Here is a 15,675-nt window from a genome sequence, read left to right as displayed (position 1 = left end):
TTGCGCTGGTATTGCGACTATATGTAGGTACTTTTCTGAAGGTGTACCGGCTTCACTGCATTCATTCATGAAGTTATCATAAGGGAACGGTCTAATCACTCTATGAATTAGTATTATGCCCGCAAACTCAAAACCCGTAAATTCGCAACCCGCATGCGAGGTCCAGTGTGAGGCGGCCATTAGGGGGAACCCCTTCCCCTAGCAGGGCGTGGAAATCCAGGACCCCCAGCAGACCGCAGATTAACGAAACGATTCCCGTGGGTCCATTTATATGCGATAGATTGAAATGCGTTGCTCTCATCGTTCCTCCTCCGGAATGTGCGAGACCTGATCCTGACTCACCCTGGGAACCTGGACTGCCTGGAACGCGCATTGAAACCTCACCTTCCAAGGCTAGCCGGATCTGGGGGGGGGGGGGCGTTAGGGGGGGGGGGGGCGCCGTGACGTAGCACGTATTTACGCTGCCAACTCTGCCCGCAGCCGGGGCTGTCCGTCGAGCCACAGTTGAGCACCAGCCAGCCAGCCGGTCGGCCGCACCTCGGTAGGCGTTCGTCAGCGCGCGACTTTCTCCCAGCTTTCCCTCGCGTTGAGCCGCGTACGGACGCAGTTCTCTCTCAGCGCCGATCCAGCACACACAGTCAAGATGGCTATGACGGACGGTTGTAGTAATTGTCTCAAATACACCTTCGGGTTTGTGAACCTGGTGATTCTCATCTGCGGTGGTGTGCTACTGGGCGTGGGCATCACAGCGCTGGTAGGCGATAGTGCCCAGCTGAACGAGCTTCTGGACACCAACCTGTACACGGGAGTGGCCATCGTCATCACAGTGGCCGGCGGTCTGATCGTGCTTATCAGCTTCCTCGGCTGCTGTGGAGCGTTCCAGGTGAGTTAGAGAGAGGGGAGAGAGAGAGAGAGAGAGAGAGAGAGAGAGAGAGAGAGAGAGAGCGAGAGAGCGAGAGTTTCAGCAACAACGACGGCAGGTGCTACCCGCTGCTGCAGGGCGGGAAGCGCTGATGTTGATGATGTTATATGGTCGGAGTGGCGCTGCCAGATGCTTCAGGGCTGCCAGACGCTGGTGTGTTGTTTGGGTGGGGAGAATGGGAATGATTGGTAGGGAATGGGATGTGTAAGGCATTCTGTGACATCCAGTTGCTGAACTACAGGCGAAGTAGTCATGTTTCGAGCAATAATGGCCAGTAATAAGCAGGCTTTTAAATGCATACCTACTGGTAAAACAGGATCAGCTTTACTCTGACGCCACAAATTTAACTGGAACTTGGATCTGTAAGCAGGGGCGCGGGAACTACTTTCCGACTGGGGGGGGGGGGGCACACCATAATAGAGATCAACCTAGGGTACCCCCAAATCTAGTTTTCCCACCGGTTTTAGGCCACTTGTTTTTCATCCCTTGGCTTTTTCAACAAAAAAGAAAACATTTGCAAAAAAAGTGTGGTATTCCGTCTCAAAGCTGTGGGGGCACCGCCCCCACGGCCCCAGAGTTGGGGGGGGGGGGGGGCAAGCTACCCCCACTGCCCCCCCGGCTCCCGCGCCTATGTTTGTAAGAGTTTTTATTATTGTCGTCCCTATGTCAATGTATAGGAAAGCATTGTGAACGACCAATGGTTCGTGGTCATTGGTCATGGTGCTAGGTGCATGACGTTGATGATGAACGTAGAAACCAAAAGTAAAAGATGATTTGGAGTTTGACCTTTTACTCTTTGTTGGTGTGCCGGCTCAGGCTGTGCTACGATGACCTCTGGCACAGGAGGAAGACTGGCCTGGCCCCTTGCCAGTGCTAACGTCTCAAAAACTTAATCCATCTCAAGTATTTGCTAAATTCTTTCACTTATGTATGAAAAACGAAGCAACTTTTGATCGTATACAAGCTGCCTTTTCTTTAGACGGAACAATTGTCTCGAGCGACAATAAACAATTTTAATGCCCCTTTTTAGGTTTCTTACCCTAAATGAACCTGTTATAGTCTTTCGAAGAGGCCACGTATTACCCATGCCAGTAACTAGCATCGTCACATAGCTAGACCTCCGCCTGATTTCTCCCCTTCCCTCGGCATTGGTTTGAGGTGGCGTGTTGCGGACCGCAGGCTGCCGATCTGGCCAGGGCCAGCCACAGTTGGCTCGGTCCCGGCCGCCACAGGAACAGCTGTGTTGCTCACACGCTGGCAGCCCGCCGAGGTCGGATTGGCAGCTGCTCACCACATGTGTCAGACTCAGAGCGCCCCCGCCCCGCCCCCGGCGCCCGCCCCCGGCACCCGCCCCCTGCTCTGTCACTCCCTCTCTCTCCCCTCCCCCAATCCCTCTCTCTCCCTGTCTCCCCTCCCGCTCTCTCCCTCTCGCTCAGTCTCTCTGTTTTGCTCTCCCGGTCTCCCGTGTCCTCTCGTGTTCACCCATCCCTCTCCCTCTACCCTCCACTTTCTCCCCTCCCTCTCTCTCTCTCTCTCTCTCTCTCTCTCTCTCTCTCTCTCTCTCTCTCTCTCTCTCTCTCTCTCTTCTCGCGCCCACCACCGTCGACAGGACGTGCGGCCCCGCTTCCTCCACACAGCTGCGGGGCAAGACGTGATAGAAGTAGCGTCCTTCCTTCCTCCAGGAAGCCTACTTCATGTCAGAGGCTCTGTCCTTCCAGCTGGCGAAATCTGCTATCGTGGGACCGGGTGCATCCGGTACCCCTGGGGCTACTCAAATGGTCTCAGTAAGGTCACGTTAAGGTCACTTGCTGGGTCGAATCCTGGTATGAGTCAGCATGACGGGAATAAGCTGATTCATATGTGACAAAGGCGGCGCAGTTGGCGCGACCCGGTTGCTGAATGCCGCTAACGTCACTGAAAAACCCACGTTGGCAAGCTTGACATTATGGGGACCTTATTTTCTACGCCGTAGGGAGAAGATACAAGCATAATACAAGATAAGCCGTGTACCCCAAACCAGTCGGCAAACGAAACGTAGTTCGCTCCTCGTCATACTGAAGGCTGGCGGCAAAAAAGGCAGTGTCAGACCACCTGCAGCAGCAGTCCACCGAGCGGCGTGGCTGCACCGTGTGAAGGGCGCCATTTTTCCCGCCATTTCCATCCGGCCGGCTGTCCGTGCCCTTCACGGATCGCCGGGACACCGTGTACTGGCTCGGCGGGCCCACGAAAACACTCGGCGGGCCCGGCAGCGGCGGCCTTCCACAGTGCAGTGCGCCCGCCCGAGGTCGAGCGCTCGCCCGGTCTCACCCGGGCGCCTATGGCCTCGATTGAGTCGGTGCGGCTCGAATGGAGGCCTGAATGTGGCTTTGTGTGGCCTCGCAGAGGCGGCTAGACTGGCCTCGACTCTCATGTGGCGCCGGTTACATGAGGAAACTCGACCAGCAGTCGGTAACGCGACACCGTTAGCGTTCACTGCGCCGCCGCTGGGCTCAATCTACTTATACACGGGTCGAACACTGGATCGAATGGATTCTGAAGCCTGCACGCGCCGTGGGTAATCATAATATCCTTTGTGATGCCTGGTGCCAAACAACCCCCCCCCCCCCCTCATCCTCACCGGGCTTCCATTACGCTCACGTATAGAACAGTTGGGGCTTCCAGGTGCCAATCACCGAGCGATGAAAACCATTTACCTGTTGCGTGTATAACGCGCTGCCGATAACAGAGGAAAACGTTAAATCCAAGGACAACTGACGTCACAGAGAATATGGAGTCCACTCCAACATGCCAGTGCTGAGTTGTCTTTTTATGATAGGATAAATTGGGGAATGCGAGGGCTCGTAATACAAACGAGCGCCTGGCGGAAGTACTTTGCGGAACGGTACAAATGTACATACAAAGGTTGTATCTTTGTGTGGCTGGCGCCTCTTTCGATTCAGACACAGCGCCTGTTCTGCTCGAGGCCACCTGCAATCGACATCAGTGCTGCCCTCTAGTTACCCCTTTTCAGCGGCACCCACCTGACCATCCGTTTCTCTTTGTTTCAGGAGAGCAAATGTCTACTCGGCACTTTCTTCTGCCTGGTGCTCATTCTGTTTATCGTGGTCGGAGCTGGAGCAATTGCCGGCTTCGTGATGGGAAGCGACTCTATCCTGGAGCAAATTAAAACTGGTCTGCAAAAGTCAATGAACGATTACAACGAGAAGGACTCCGTCCAGCAGTCCTGGAACTTCCTTCAGGAGAACGTGAGTGATTGCATTGGATTTGGGGTATCGATGCTAGAACTTGGGTGTCAATCAATGCAACAACCTCACAAAAAATGTCAATCACCGTTTGTAATATCGGCATCGAGGTTCCAGAAACTGATATTGGAATGGACAGTGCTCCCAAAAAAGCCTAGAAGTCAGAACGAAAGCTTAATCTTAGTATCGATCATCGCTAGATCGCTATTCAGCGGTATCAGGTAAATGCTTAGCCAAGGAAGCACAGGCATTAGGCATCATACCCAATATGCACTGGCATGCCACTCACATTGCACTGGCATTTGACGCGTGCTCTGCACAGCCATATGACCCACGTTGTGCTGACATTTGACCCACATTGTGCTGACATTTGACCCGCTCCGTTCCAGTTTGAGTGCTGCGGCGTGGACGGACCGTCCGACTGGGCGCTCGTGCTGGGGCCCGACAACGTGCCTCGCTCCTGCTGTCACAAGGACCGCGAGGGTAACCCGGGCGCCTGCAGCGCCGACAGCAACTCCTATGACGACGGCTGCGTCGAAAAGCTCGAGGACTTCGTCAAGGGCAACAGCAAGCTGTTCGGCGCGATCGCGATCGCCGTGGCGGTCTTCCTGCTACTGTCAATGATCGTGGCGTGCGTGATCATGAAGTCAATCTTCTAGACTGTTTTAAAAGTTATTTTCCAGTGGGCGATGGAGTGAACAAGTGAACTGTTGAAGCCGATGGTGCCTTTTGAAAGTGGTTTGCTGGTGCTAACGGTGGCTCCAGACAATAGCCTGTCTGAGACAATTAACCGATGCTATACGTGCCTTACTTCTCTAATTCTGGCATTCTTTTTTGACATATTTTTTATGTCATCTGATCTGATAGAGATCTGAAAAGATGCCGAAAGTTACCTGATAGATTTTCGGTATAAAATTCAGCCGGACGATAACGAAACATATTTTTTTTTTGTAACTTTGAAGGGTACAGAATATAACATTGGGATTTGGGATTACCGTTTCGACAAATAGCGACGGTCTGGCTCAGGGATAAAACTTTTATACCCATAGCCCAGACAACCTGATCGCAGTGCAGGCATGATAATCTCAATGTTGGATCTGAGTGCCCTGGGACAGTGTGTGAGTTTTGGTTAGCACTCGGTCTATAGGAGAGAGTGTTTATCCCATCAATCGCCTTTACGATATTGTACATTTTTGTCGTATAGGAAGTGCTAGATAGTGTTGTGTATTTCTAGTGTGTATCTTCCACTGAAAATACCACATTGGTGATATTTGGTTCAAATTCGACATGCAAATCTGGATCACTATATTTTTAAGTGCAGTAGAAAAGCTGTGCCCTGGATCTGAAGCTAACGTCATCACTTTATCTTTATGCACATTGATATATCACAACAAATGTCCGCATGTCATGAATGCGCAAGTTGTGATTGGTGTGTTTGATTGCATATATTCACTATGTCTACATAATTGCAGGACATGAATGTATGCACATACCGATGTGATTTGTGTCAATAAATAAGGATGCTCCTAATATAGTTTTAGGGCTTCTTATATGGACGTCGATGAGTTTGGGAACCCGAAAAAAAAACAGACGGTATTTAGTACAACATTTTTAAAGGCATCACTGTATCTCAGAAACAATAAACTTTATAATTGAAAATGGTTCATGTAATTGAAAGATTAATGAAAGATTCATAAAAAAGTCTGCAAATTTCTTCAAAGTAACAAATAAGGAAGCAAATCTGTGAAGTTATTGGAAATCTGGGAAATATTTACGGAAGTATGTACCCCCTGCAATGATCATTGCCTCCTTTCTAGATCTGCTAGTAGACAGTACTGACGTCTGTTACCAATACTTAATACAATAAGGACATGTTCTTAAGAAGATATAGATCAGTGGGTGGCCAACCACCACAGCAGCAAGCTTAGGTGGCAAACGTTCTCGATACGACTAAATATTGACGTGCCTGAGAGGTCTTTGACCGTACTACTTATAGGTAATCATAACAACTTTACACAACCCCTAACCATAACAAAGCTGACGTGTGATCCTTCGGCTCTGTCCTACCATGAACAGTAAAGGACAAAGGTGTACTACGTCAAAGGTAGTTTGAGACCGTCCTGTGCCGATTTCCAGAGTTTCAAGACATAAGAAACAGTACCAGCTGGTGCTTGAGGTCGGGCTATAGAAGCTGCGCACTGCGCTTGAACTGAACATTCGAGGTATCCAGGCAAGCGCTGCGTATTTACCAGCGACTTTGCCATGGTATTTTGTTGTCGGTCTTGTTTCACTGGCACGGTCACTGATTATGCTGTGGCACATGTGGGTAATTGTGTGCAAAATCAGATACGCATATAATGTGATGCGGGTCGGAATCAATGTCATTGCCCTACCTGCAATGGATGAAAGCACAATTGTGCGCTATGACGTAGTTCGTCGAATGTTCCTCAACACTGGTATCAACAACTAAATCGATGTTTATCAAATGACCCGAATCACAAAACAAGTCAGTTGTAAATTATGCAGCTCTGGACCCGCATTGGTGATTTTGCCGTCCTGTTTCACACGCCGTTACAGATGGTGACCCTGTGCACGTGCCTAGTCATCGGTGCACCACCTGGTAGTTACAATCACATAAATATGCGACAGGTGAGGTGACGGACACTGCGCAGGACACTGCTCAGTGGCCCGTGACCAGAGGACGGTAAATAGGACACAGCGGGTCAGTGCGAGACCCGGCGCCAGGGGCGTAGGCAGGGGGGGGGGGCACTGGGCCATGCTCCCCCCCCTTCGGCGCCCTCCAATCGCAAATGCAATTGTGATAGAATCGAATCGAAAAACAATCGCGACTGGATACGTAAGCCTATAGGATCGCTGCCTTCCTGCCCACTGGTGCCCTCATTTGATCGGTGTACTCCTACCTATTGGTGCTCTCCTGTAAATAGGCGCCCTCTCACCCGAGTCCCGAAGGCGCCCTCCTGTAGGTCGCCACCCTGCTACACATTGCTACCCTTCTGCTGGTCGGCGCCCTCATAATTATTGGCGCCCTCCTATCTATTGCGCCCTCATGTGAAATTTTGATGGCCGCCCTCCTCCCTTTTGGCACCCTCTTGTTGAGTGCCGCCCTTCTAGCCATTGGCGCCCTCTTACCTATCGGTTTCCTAGTCCCTCCTGTTGAATGCTAATCGGGGCCCTTCTACCTATTGGCGCCCTCGTGTTGATCGCCGCCATCCTATCCACTGGCACCTTCCTGTTAACCCTCGCCGGCCGAGGGGGGGGGCGGGTGCCGCCCCCCCCCCCATAGGGTTTTTTTCGCGATAGCTCCGAGCACGCTGGCGATAGATAGCTGAAACTTGGCATACCTGACCTTTGATTCAAGCCGGATCTTTTGACACCAACCGCATTTTTGGGTCAGGTCAGGTCACTGACCTATGACGTCATAAGTGAACCTCTGCACGGTCTTCAGATGTCGCAACTTCACAACGCCCTCACTGCCAGAGGAGATGTCACAGGGAAATGAAACTTGCAGGATCTAGTATCCATTATGAGTCTCACAACTTGTATATCTCGGATTTTTCCTAAAGGTCATATGAGGTCAGGTCATTTTCGTGACCTCACCATTATAAGTCAATGGGGAAAAATTCAAACTGCTATTCTGGCGCCGGGAACGATCTCCAACTATCTCAAGCACACAGAATCGTGATTTGATGCACTCCTTGCAAGGTTAGATGCGTCACTTTTGCAATGTTGACCTTGCGTGACGTCATTTATGACGTCATCAAGGTCATATTAGTTTTTCGTCAATAACTCTTGATCAAATTGAGCTAGCGAGTCGGAAAAGCCACCAATGGACTCAGGAAGACCTGCCGAATCGAATGATATGCGACATGACCTCTTTCGACAAACTTCGTGACCTGGGGGTGCTGACCTGACCTTGACCTGAGGTCAACACCCCAAGTTGACCTGACCCGGACAAAAAGTATATCGTTCGACGCGCCTGAGCGAGGCGAACACGATGCTGCCAAAATCGGCGCTCTGCGGCCGTTTTTTGCGAAGTTATTCACCAAAAACTGAACCGTACCTTGGGGCACTTGACCTGACCTCAGAGGTCACCGGTTGACCTAGGACCTTAAAATCGGGTACCAATCTCTGCGTCTCGTAACGGCGCACACGCTCGTTTTTTCCGCGACGCGCTAGCTCCACCAGGGGCGAAACGGCGAGGGGGGTCGTACCCGCCCCCCCCCCTCGGCCGGCGCGTATGTAGAAAACCAATAGGTCCGGCGAGGGTTAAATCGGCGCCCTCCTCACAGACGCCCTCCTGTTCAATGTCATCCTCTTGGGCAAAGGCGCCCTCCTCACCATTGCCACCCTCCTGTTAATCGTCAACCTTCCACTCATTGGCGACTTCCTGTTGATGACCGCCCTGCTACCCATTGGCGACCTCTTGTTGATCGCCACCTTCCTATCTATTGGTGCTCTCCTGTTCCTTGCCGCCCTCTCACCCATGGTGGCACCCTCCTGTTGATTGTTGATCGGAACCTTCTTACCTATTGGCGCCCCCCTTTTGATCGCCGCCCTTCTACCCATTGGCGTCCAAGTTTCGGTGATTGAAGGTGCTCAACACTGTATGCATCTGTGAGAAGGTCATGAGGGCTGGTCGAGGTAATTTGGATGAGAAGCCCGAGAAGGCTAATCCGTAATCGATCTCATGAGGAACAGCCCTGTTATGGTTTCTCTTTCTGTTGTTGCCGCCTTCTCGTTGTGCGCTTGTGTTTACGCACCTCGCGCTCCGGTATCAATCCGATATGGTGATCTGGTGTGTATGCCACCGCCAATAAACTTTTCTACATCGTCACCCATGGGCGAAGTTTTCTATACAGCTTGTGTGGCACCGGCCCCACCAAACCTTACGTATTTTTTACACCTTCAAATTTGGTAAAAGAGCGGGAAGAGCTTTGAACAGTGAGCACGCAAAAGATGTGCCTAAAAAGCGGAGGAAAAGGTTGTTTTCAAAAATTTCGCGCGCCTTCGGCGCAGCATTTCACAAACTCTTCTTTACTAGGAACTTAGTACCTATGCCAATAACTTGCAACCTTTTTGTCACGTGTGAGATGAACCCGCGCCAGGAGGTTTCTTCAGACATGCGGTTAAAAAGATCCGAAAAAGGTGCCACTACGTTACGAGCTTCCGTTTTTTTTCCTGGGGGAGAGAGGGAAGTGGGTGAGCGGGAGGGGCACACCTTTTGGTACATTGCTCTTACACGTGCTCTAAAAATGCAAACCATAGTCGATAAAAGCAAGGTCATCAGGTCATGTCAAGTGATCTAACTTTAAAAAAGTTTTAAGCATTGTCACTTAAGCTGAGCGGGTGACTTGACCTTTTTTGACCTGGAGTAAAAACAAAATACACACGATGCCAAATCAATGCAGCATAACCTATATACCAAGTCACGCAAAAAAAACTGGTGGCGTTGTAAAAAAAACGCCTCCACCCCCCACCCCCCCGCTGAGCGGATTTTATCTCGCGACCGTATGGCGCCCTCCTGGGGTGAGGTGGCGCCCTCCAAACCCTTGCCCCCCCCCCCTTCGCGATTTTCTAAATACGCCGCTGCCCAGCGCACTCAGTATGAAGCACGACTCTTTATTAGCACTCACCACAGTGGTTGTAGAATGTAGATTGGTTCCAGCGACGCCATTTTCATGCAGCGCGCACATCTGCAGTTGTATAAAACCGGTCTACATAAAAGTAAAAATAGCGGCCTCGGTTTTCCTGGACAGTTCACCGTACTATTGCGTACCAGGAACAAGAATGGTGAGAAATGACGAGCCTGCTACTTGCGAGTATGCTCTAAAATTTTGAAGTCCTTTTGCTATCTTCTTAGAACATTTTGTCGTGAGACGTACATAGTATACATAACTAGTATGCATACATATTATACATACTTACTAGCATACATACACACCTACATTATCATAACGGAGAAAAGAAGAAGGAGCTGAGGAATAGTTCTTGTTAAACTTGTGTTTTATTAATGCTATAAACATGCTTGTTTTGCGATAAGTATTTTATGAGCATGTACACACATCTCGCTCCGATTTTTCCCTCTAAAAATGATTTATACCTATAAAGCAGTTTTATACATGGTTGGTCACTGTTGACTAACGTGTCAAGGCTCCGATAAAACAGTTGACTAAACTCTGACGACAGAACAGAGAGGCTGTTATTGTCCCATTTTCACCATAAACCGTCACACCTCGTCACATTTCCATCATAAAACGTCAGTCCGTCACGCTCCGTCACATTAACCGTCACACCCTGTGTCAAATTTTGACCACGGCTTGTGATATACCCGATCACCTTCTGACCAGAGACCGTCCTAGCCGGTGACCTTCGTTCGCACCAATAAACCTTCACACTTCTTCACATCTGTAAAAAAAAACTTACGCAGTCCATCAAGTTCTGCCCGACAACCGCTGTTATTAATTATCTTTTAACCCTCGCCGGCCGAGGGGGGAGCGGGTGCCGCCCCCCCCCCACAGGGTTTTTCGCGATAGCTTCGAACACGCTGGTGCTAGAGAGCTGAAACTTGGCATACCTGACCTTTGATTCAAGCTGAATCTTTTTAAACCAGCCGCATTTTCAGGTCAGGTCAGGTCACTGACCTATGACGTCATAAGTGAACCTCTGCACGGTCTTTAGATGTCGCAACTTCGCAACGCCCTCACTGCCAGAGGAGCTTTCACAGGGAAATGAAACTTGCAGGATCTAGTATCCATTACGAGTCTCACAACTTGAATTTCTCGGATTTTTCCTAAAGGTCATATGAGGTCAGGTCATTTTCGTGACAGGTCACCAAATTATAAGTCAATGGGGAAAAATGAAAATTGCTATTCTGGCGCCGGGAACGATCTCCAACTATCTCAAGCACACAAAATCGTGATTTGATGCACTCCTTGCAAGGTTAGATGCGTCACTTTTGCAATGTTGACCTTGCGTGACGTCATTTATGACGTCATCAAGGTCATATTAGTTTTTCATCAATAACTCCCGACCACATTGAGCTAGCGAGTCGGGAAAGCCACCAATGGACTCAGGAAGACCTGTCAAATCGAATAATATGCAACATGACCTCTTTCGACCAACTTCGTGACCTGGGGGCGATGACCTGACCGTAACCTGAGGTCAACACGCTAAGTTGACCTAACCAAAACAAAAAGTATATCATTCGAAGCGCCTGAGCAAGGCGAACACGATGCTGCCAAAATCGCAGCTCTGCGAACGTTTTTTGCGAAGTTATTCACCAAAAATTGAACCGTGCCTTGGGGCACTTGACCTGACCTCAGAGGTCACCGGTTGACCTAGGACCTTAAAATCGGGTACCAATCTCTGCGTCTGGTATCGGCGCACACGCTCGTTTTTTCCGCGACGCGCTAGCTCCACCAGGGGCGAAACAGCGAGGTGGGGTCGTACCCGCCCCCCCCCCCTCGGCCGGCGCGTATGTAGAAAACCAATAGGTCCGGCGAGGGTTAACCAAGTCCAATAACAGTCAAAGAAGTCACCTTTTGAATTCGACCGTCACTTTCCGTCACCGGCTGACCAAAAACGACCACAGTCGATCACTTTCTGACTAAACGCTGTCACAGTCGGTCACCTTCTGACCAACATCTGTCACATTCCATCCCCATCTGACCAAATACCGCCTCAAGTCGGTCACCTGACCAAAAACGGTCACATCACCTTCTGACCAGGGTCGGCAGCAGTCCGCCGATCGGCGGCCGGTCACAGAGCTGGCAAATGTCAACAGGTCACAGCGGTGCCGAATTTCAGACTGCCAACGAGCTGTTAAATTCCGGTGTCAAACACATGTACACGTACGGCGGCCAAACACACTCTCCGGTATGGCCTTATGTGCACCGAGTGCAACAGGTAACGGACGCCAAGTGAACTCTTGCGTAGGGTCTATGGTGACGCATTTATTTCAAAACAACACGGAAGCTTACAAATTTTTCTCACACCATCAAGCAAGTGCGAAATCATTGTGCAACACGCGCGTCATTCACTTATAAATTTTTGTGTGTGTCATTTTTCTTCAGCTTAGCAGGTATATAGTATTTTGTCGAAAGTTTAAGATAGCGCTTTCGTTAAAAATTCAATTGATGCGCTCCCGGCAGCGGCATGAGTCACCCACTGCGGCTTTCGTGCCGAAGCACATAGCTGCCAGCAAGACTGGCGAGCTCGCTTCAGTGATCATTGACGTCAAGAGCCTCTTCCGGTTCCTTCTGGGCTGCTCTGCGTGACCGGCTGTAGTGACGTCATAAGACCAAAGGCCGCCGTTTCCGTCCAGCATAACGCCCGGACATATCCGGCACGGAAACTGCTGGTGCGAGCTTACAACCCACGTAAGACATTAGACAGTAGGCACGTCGCCCACGACAACGTCTTAGTCACTTTGTGCTGGGGCATGAGTTTTCCTATTGAGCCGGTGACTCAAGGCTAAATTCGTGCTTACACCGGACGCACGTAGAATTGTCGAGATCCTTGGCGACGAGTGAAGACGGATTTACATGTCCTCATAGTGTAGTGGCCTTGAGTCCGGTTATGAAGCGACCAGTCGTACACCAATCTCTGAAAATCTAAGAAGGAAAAGAGACGGTGTGCCGGTGTTCCGCGTCATAGAAAAGGTCCAGCGCCATGTATTATTACGCCACGTCGTTGCAAGGCTGTCCTCGCGTGACATGGTTGATGTTTTAACACTTCGCTAGACGATGGACTTTCAAAGTTACGACAAAGTGCCGTGTGGTGTCCACTGTCTTTCTAGCACGGTGTCGCTCCTACGGAAGTAAACATTTGATCGACAATTGTCCCGAAAAATTCATAAGCTGTGTCTTTGTGTGATGCAATTTCAGGTTTGTTTATTGTTACATTTCGCTGGTCGCTAGCATTCACGTGTAATTATTTATGATCGTTCAACACCATAGCACGTTCAATACATTGCATACAAAGGCCGATATCATCAAATTCCGTCGTGCGTCACGTTTTAATGGACTTATCAATGTTTCATAGGTACATACCCGTAACACCTTTAGTAATACATATGTAGATGCAACTGAACCACCACTACGTGACTGGTTGCATTTGACCTTCGCACAATTGGACTTTTTAGTTTTGGACACCACTTTTCAGTCTATTAACCCTCGCCCGCACATGGGGGGGGGGGGTTGCCACCCCCCCAGGTAGTCTTTCTGCTCTGCACTCAACATTTTTAAAGCTAGAAGGCTGATTTTTCGTATAGCTGCTCCTCTATCCTTTCTCGATGTCCACTGAAAATTTCAAGTTTCTGTGATTTTTGGTTTCGGAGATATGAACTTGTTTTTCAGGTCATGTCATGACCCAAATGGCCAATTCTCAACATTTTGCGTTGGCTATGGGCCTTGTGAGCTTTTGACACCCTGATTTCGGCCTTGTTTACCAGTCTTACCTCCCACCTATCATGGAACATGTTGTTCGACGATGTACAGATGTCAAGGTCAGGGTCAAGGTCAACCTAGGTCATCTAAGATAATTGCGTTTTAGGCAAGCTGAATTTACTTTTTGTGAAGTTTTTTGGGCTGCATTTTTGGTAAAAGCTTCTCAGATCATGATTTCATGTAATATGGACACATAAACAACCGTTGCACACATCAGTATACACACAGACACACACGGACATACAAACACATATCATTGACCTTGACCTAACTTGACCTGAAATGACCTCAGCAGCAAAAACCTGGTCGGGTAGTGTGACAAAGAGGCTCTAGCTGGCTTGGCACCAGAAAACGGCATCGTCATCGGTATATGATAAGCAGCGCAATTGATATCAACGGTGACCCAAAACAGCAATATTTTTAGTTTGACCTGACCTGGAAGGTCAATGACTGACCTGAGAAGGTAAAACTGGGTACCATTGGATTCGTCTCTTCCCAAAGAATCTTTTTGGTCCTTACCGCTAAGCTCTATCTCCAACAAGAACGAAATGGCGGGGGGGGGGTGGCAACCCCCCCCCCCCATGTGCGTTCTAGGATGGGAAAATGGCATGTGCGGGCGAGGGTTAAAAGCTACTCTGCGCTCTTTCTATGTGGGAAAACAACATAAAGTTTCGTCAAGATTTGGCACTGTGGGAAGGGCTAGTGTCCAAATTGCCCCCTCCCTTTGGATCCACCGGTGAGATAAGTCGTTATACGTTATCAAAAGATTATAAAGCTAAGGAGATGATTTTTGTCAATAATTTATTGCAACAGCAAATATTAATCTTTTTTATTGTGCTTCTCTACATAGAACATGTTACAAGGTGGGAATGGCCATGGTTTTCTTCAAGCATTTATTTCAAATGGAATCGTCGTATTTATTTTTAGCCTTCAGGCAGACTTGAATCGCAAAAAGTACACACCCATGAAATGTGTCGCATGTATTCATTTTAGGTCATGTCACATAATTCTCATCGTACCGCGTTGACCCGTCACCCACTTTTGTTCACGGCACATCTGGCATGGCGCTCTATTCCCGGAGATATAGGACAGCTATGGCGTCACCCTCTGTTCAGGATAGGACCGCGCCGATCGCGAGAGACTGGGTCAGTCCCAGGCCGACCCAGCACGACTCCAGCGGCGCCATATGGCCCGCGCGGGTCCCACGCCGCCTCCTCCTGTGTCAAACGCCACACCGACGGCCTCCAATAGAGCGGAGTCGACCGGCCGACACACCGACTGGCTGGCCGCCTTTCAATAGTCGCCATCCACTAATGAAGTGAATGTGGGCAGACTGAGTCCGTTAGGCGCGACATATGCTGCGCGGACTGAATGGACTCCGGGTGGATTGGCACCCGTGGCCAAGTTATCGCGGCCCGCCGACCGACTTAGTTTTGATGAGGTGTGTGTGTGTGTTTGATGAGGTCCGGACGCTGGGTGCGGGTGTATGATTTCTCAGGATAAAATATGATGTGCACGTATTGACTGCAGAAGCTCATATGCAACATTTGGTAAAGTTGAAAAAGATAATTGGACTTTTAATGGAAACGTCGACGCTGTCGAATTTTTGCAATTCACTAATTTTGCTTTGCAAAAATGAAACGTTAGTGGTCCATTTAATTAGACTAAACTGGTATGCTTTCATTGAACATGTCAATAGCATGTAGTTAACACATTCGAATAACACAACCAATACCTATCACAGCCATCAGTTAGTCAATTTTCGGAACTTCCCTTATTTCACAAAACGCGAAAGACGACGACGTGGTGGCGCGTCGGCCACCGGCGTCCAGCCCCGAGAGGGCGGACTGGGACCCGTTCCGTAGCCCCCCGCCGCTCTCCACGACGGGGGCGGGGGCAGGCCCCCACGGAGTCCACCTCGTCAAGGCGGGTCCCTCCAGACTCCTCGTCGACGACCTGCAGCGCGGAGCCGGCCCTGCACCCACGCATGACGTCACCCAGTGAGGTCATCCATGAACCACCCACCGGTGATGTCATTCACCGA

General features: G+C 49.8%; 1 protein-coding gene across 1 annotated transcript; it reads left to right on the top strand.

The window, feature by feature from the left end:
- Positions 1-497: 497 nt before the first annotated feature.
- On the top strand, positions 498-5,720 carry LOC122385281 (tetraspanin-18-like). Its single transcript, XM_043373426.1, has 3 exons — positions 498-883; positions 3,970-4,167; positions 4,554-5,720. Exons 1-3 carry the CDS (start codon positions 644-646, stop codon positions 4,821-4,823), a joined length of 708 nt encoding a protein of 235 aa, XP_043229361.1. The 5' UTR covers positions 498-643; the 3' UTR covers positions 4,824-5,720.
- The last annotated feature ends 9,955 nt before the right edge of the window (positions 5,721-15,675 follow it).

The sequence above is a fragment of the Amphibalanus amphitrite genome, unplaced genomic scaffold (assembly GCF_019059575.1).
Source record: "Amphibalanus amphitrite isolate SeventyFive unplaced genomic scaffold, NRLGWU_Aamphi_draft 000213F_arrow, whole genome shotgun sequence".
NCBI classification, from domain to species: domain Eukaryota; kingdom Metazoa; phylum Arthropoda; class Thecostraca; order Balanomorpha; family Balanidae; genus Amphibalanus; species Amphibalanus amphitrite.
The sequence above is the reverse complement of the archived record's forward strand: the minus strand, read 5'-3'. Positions and strand labels throughout refer to the sequence as shown.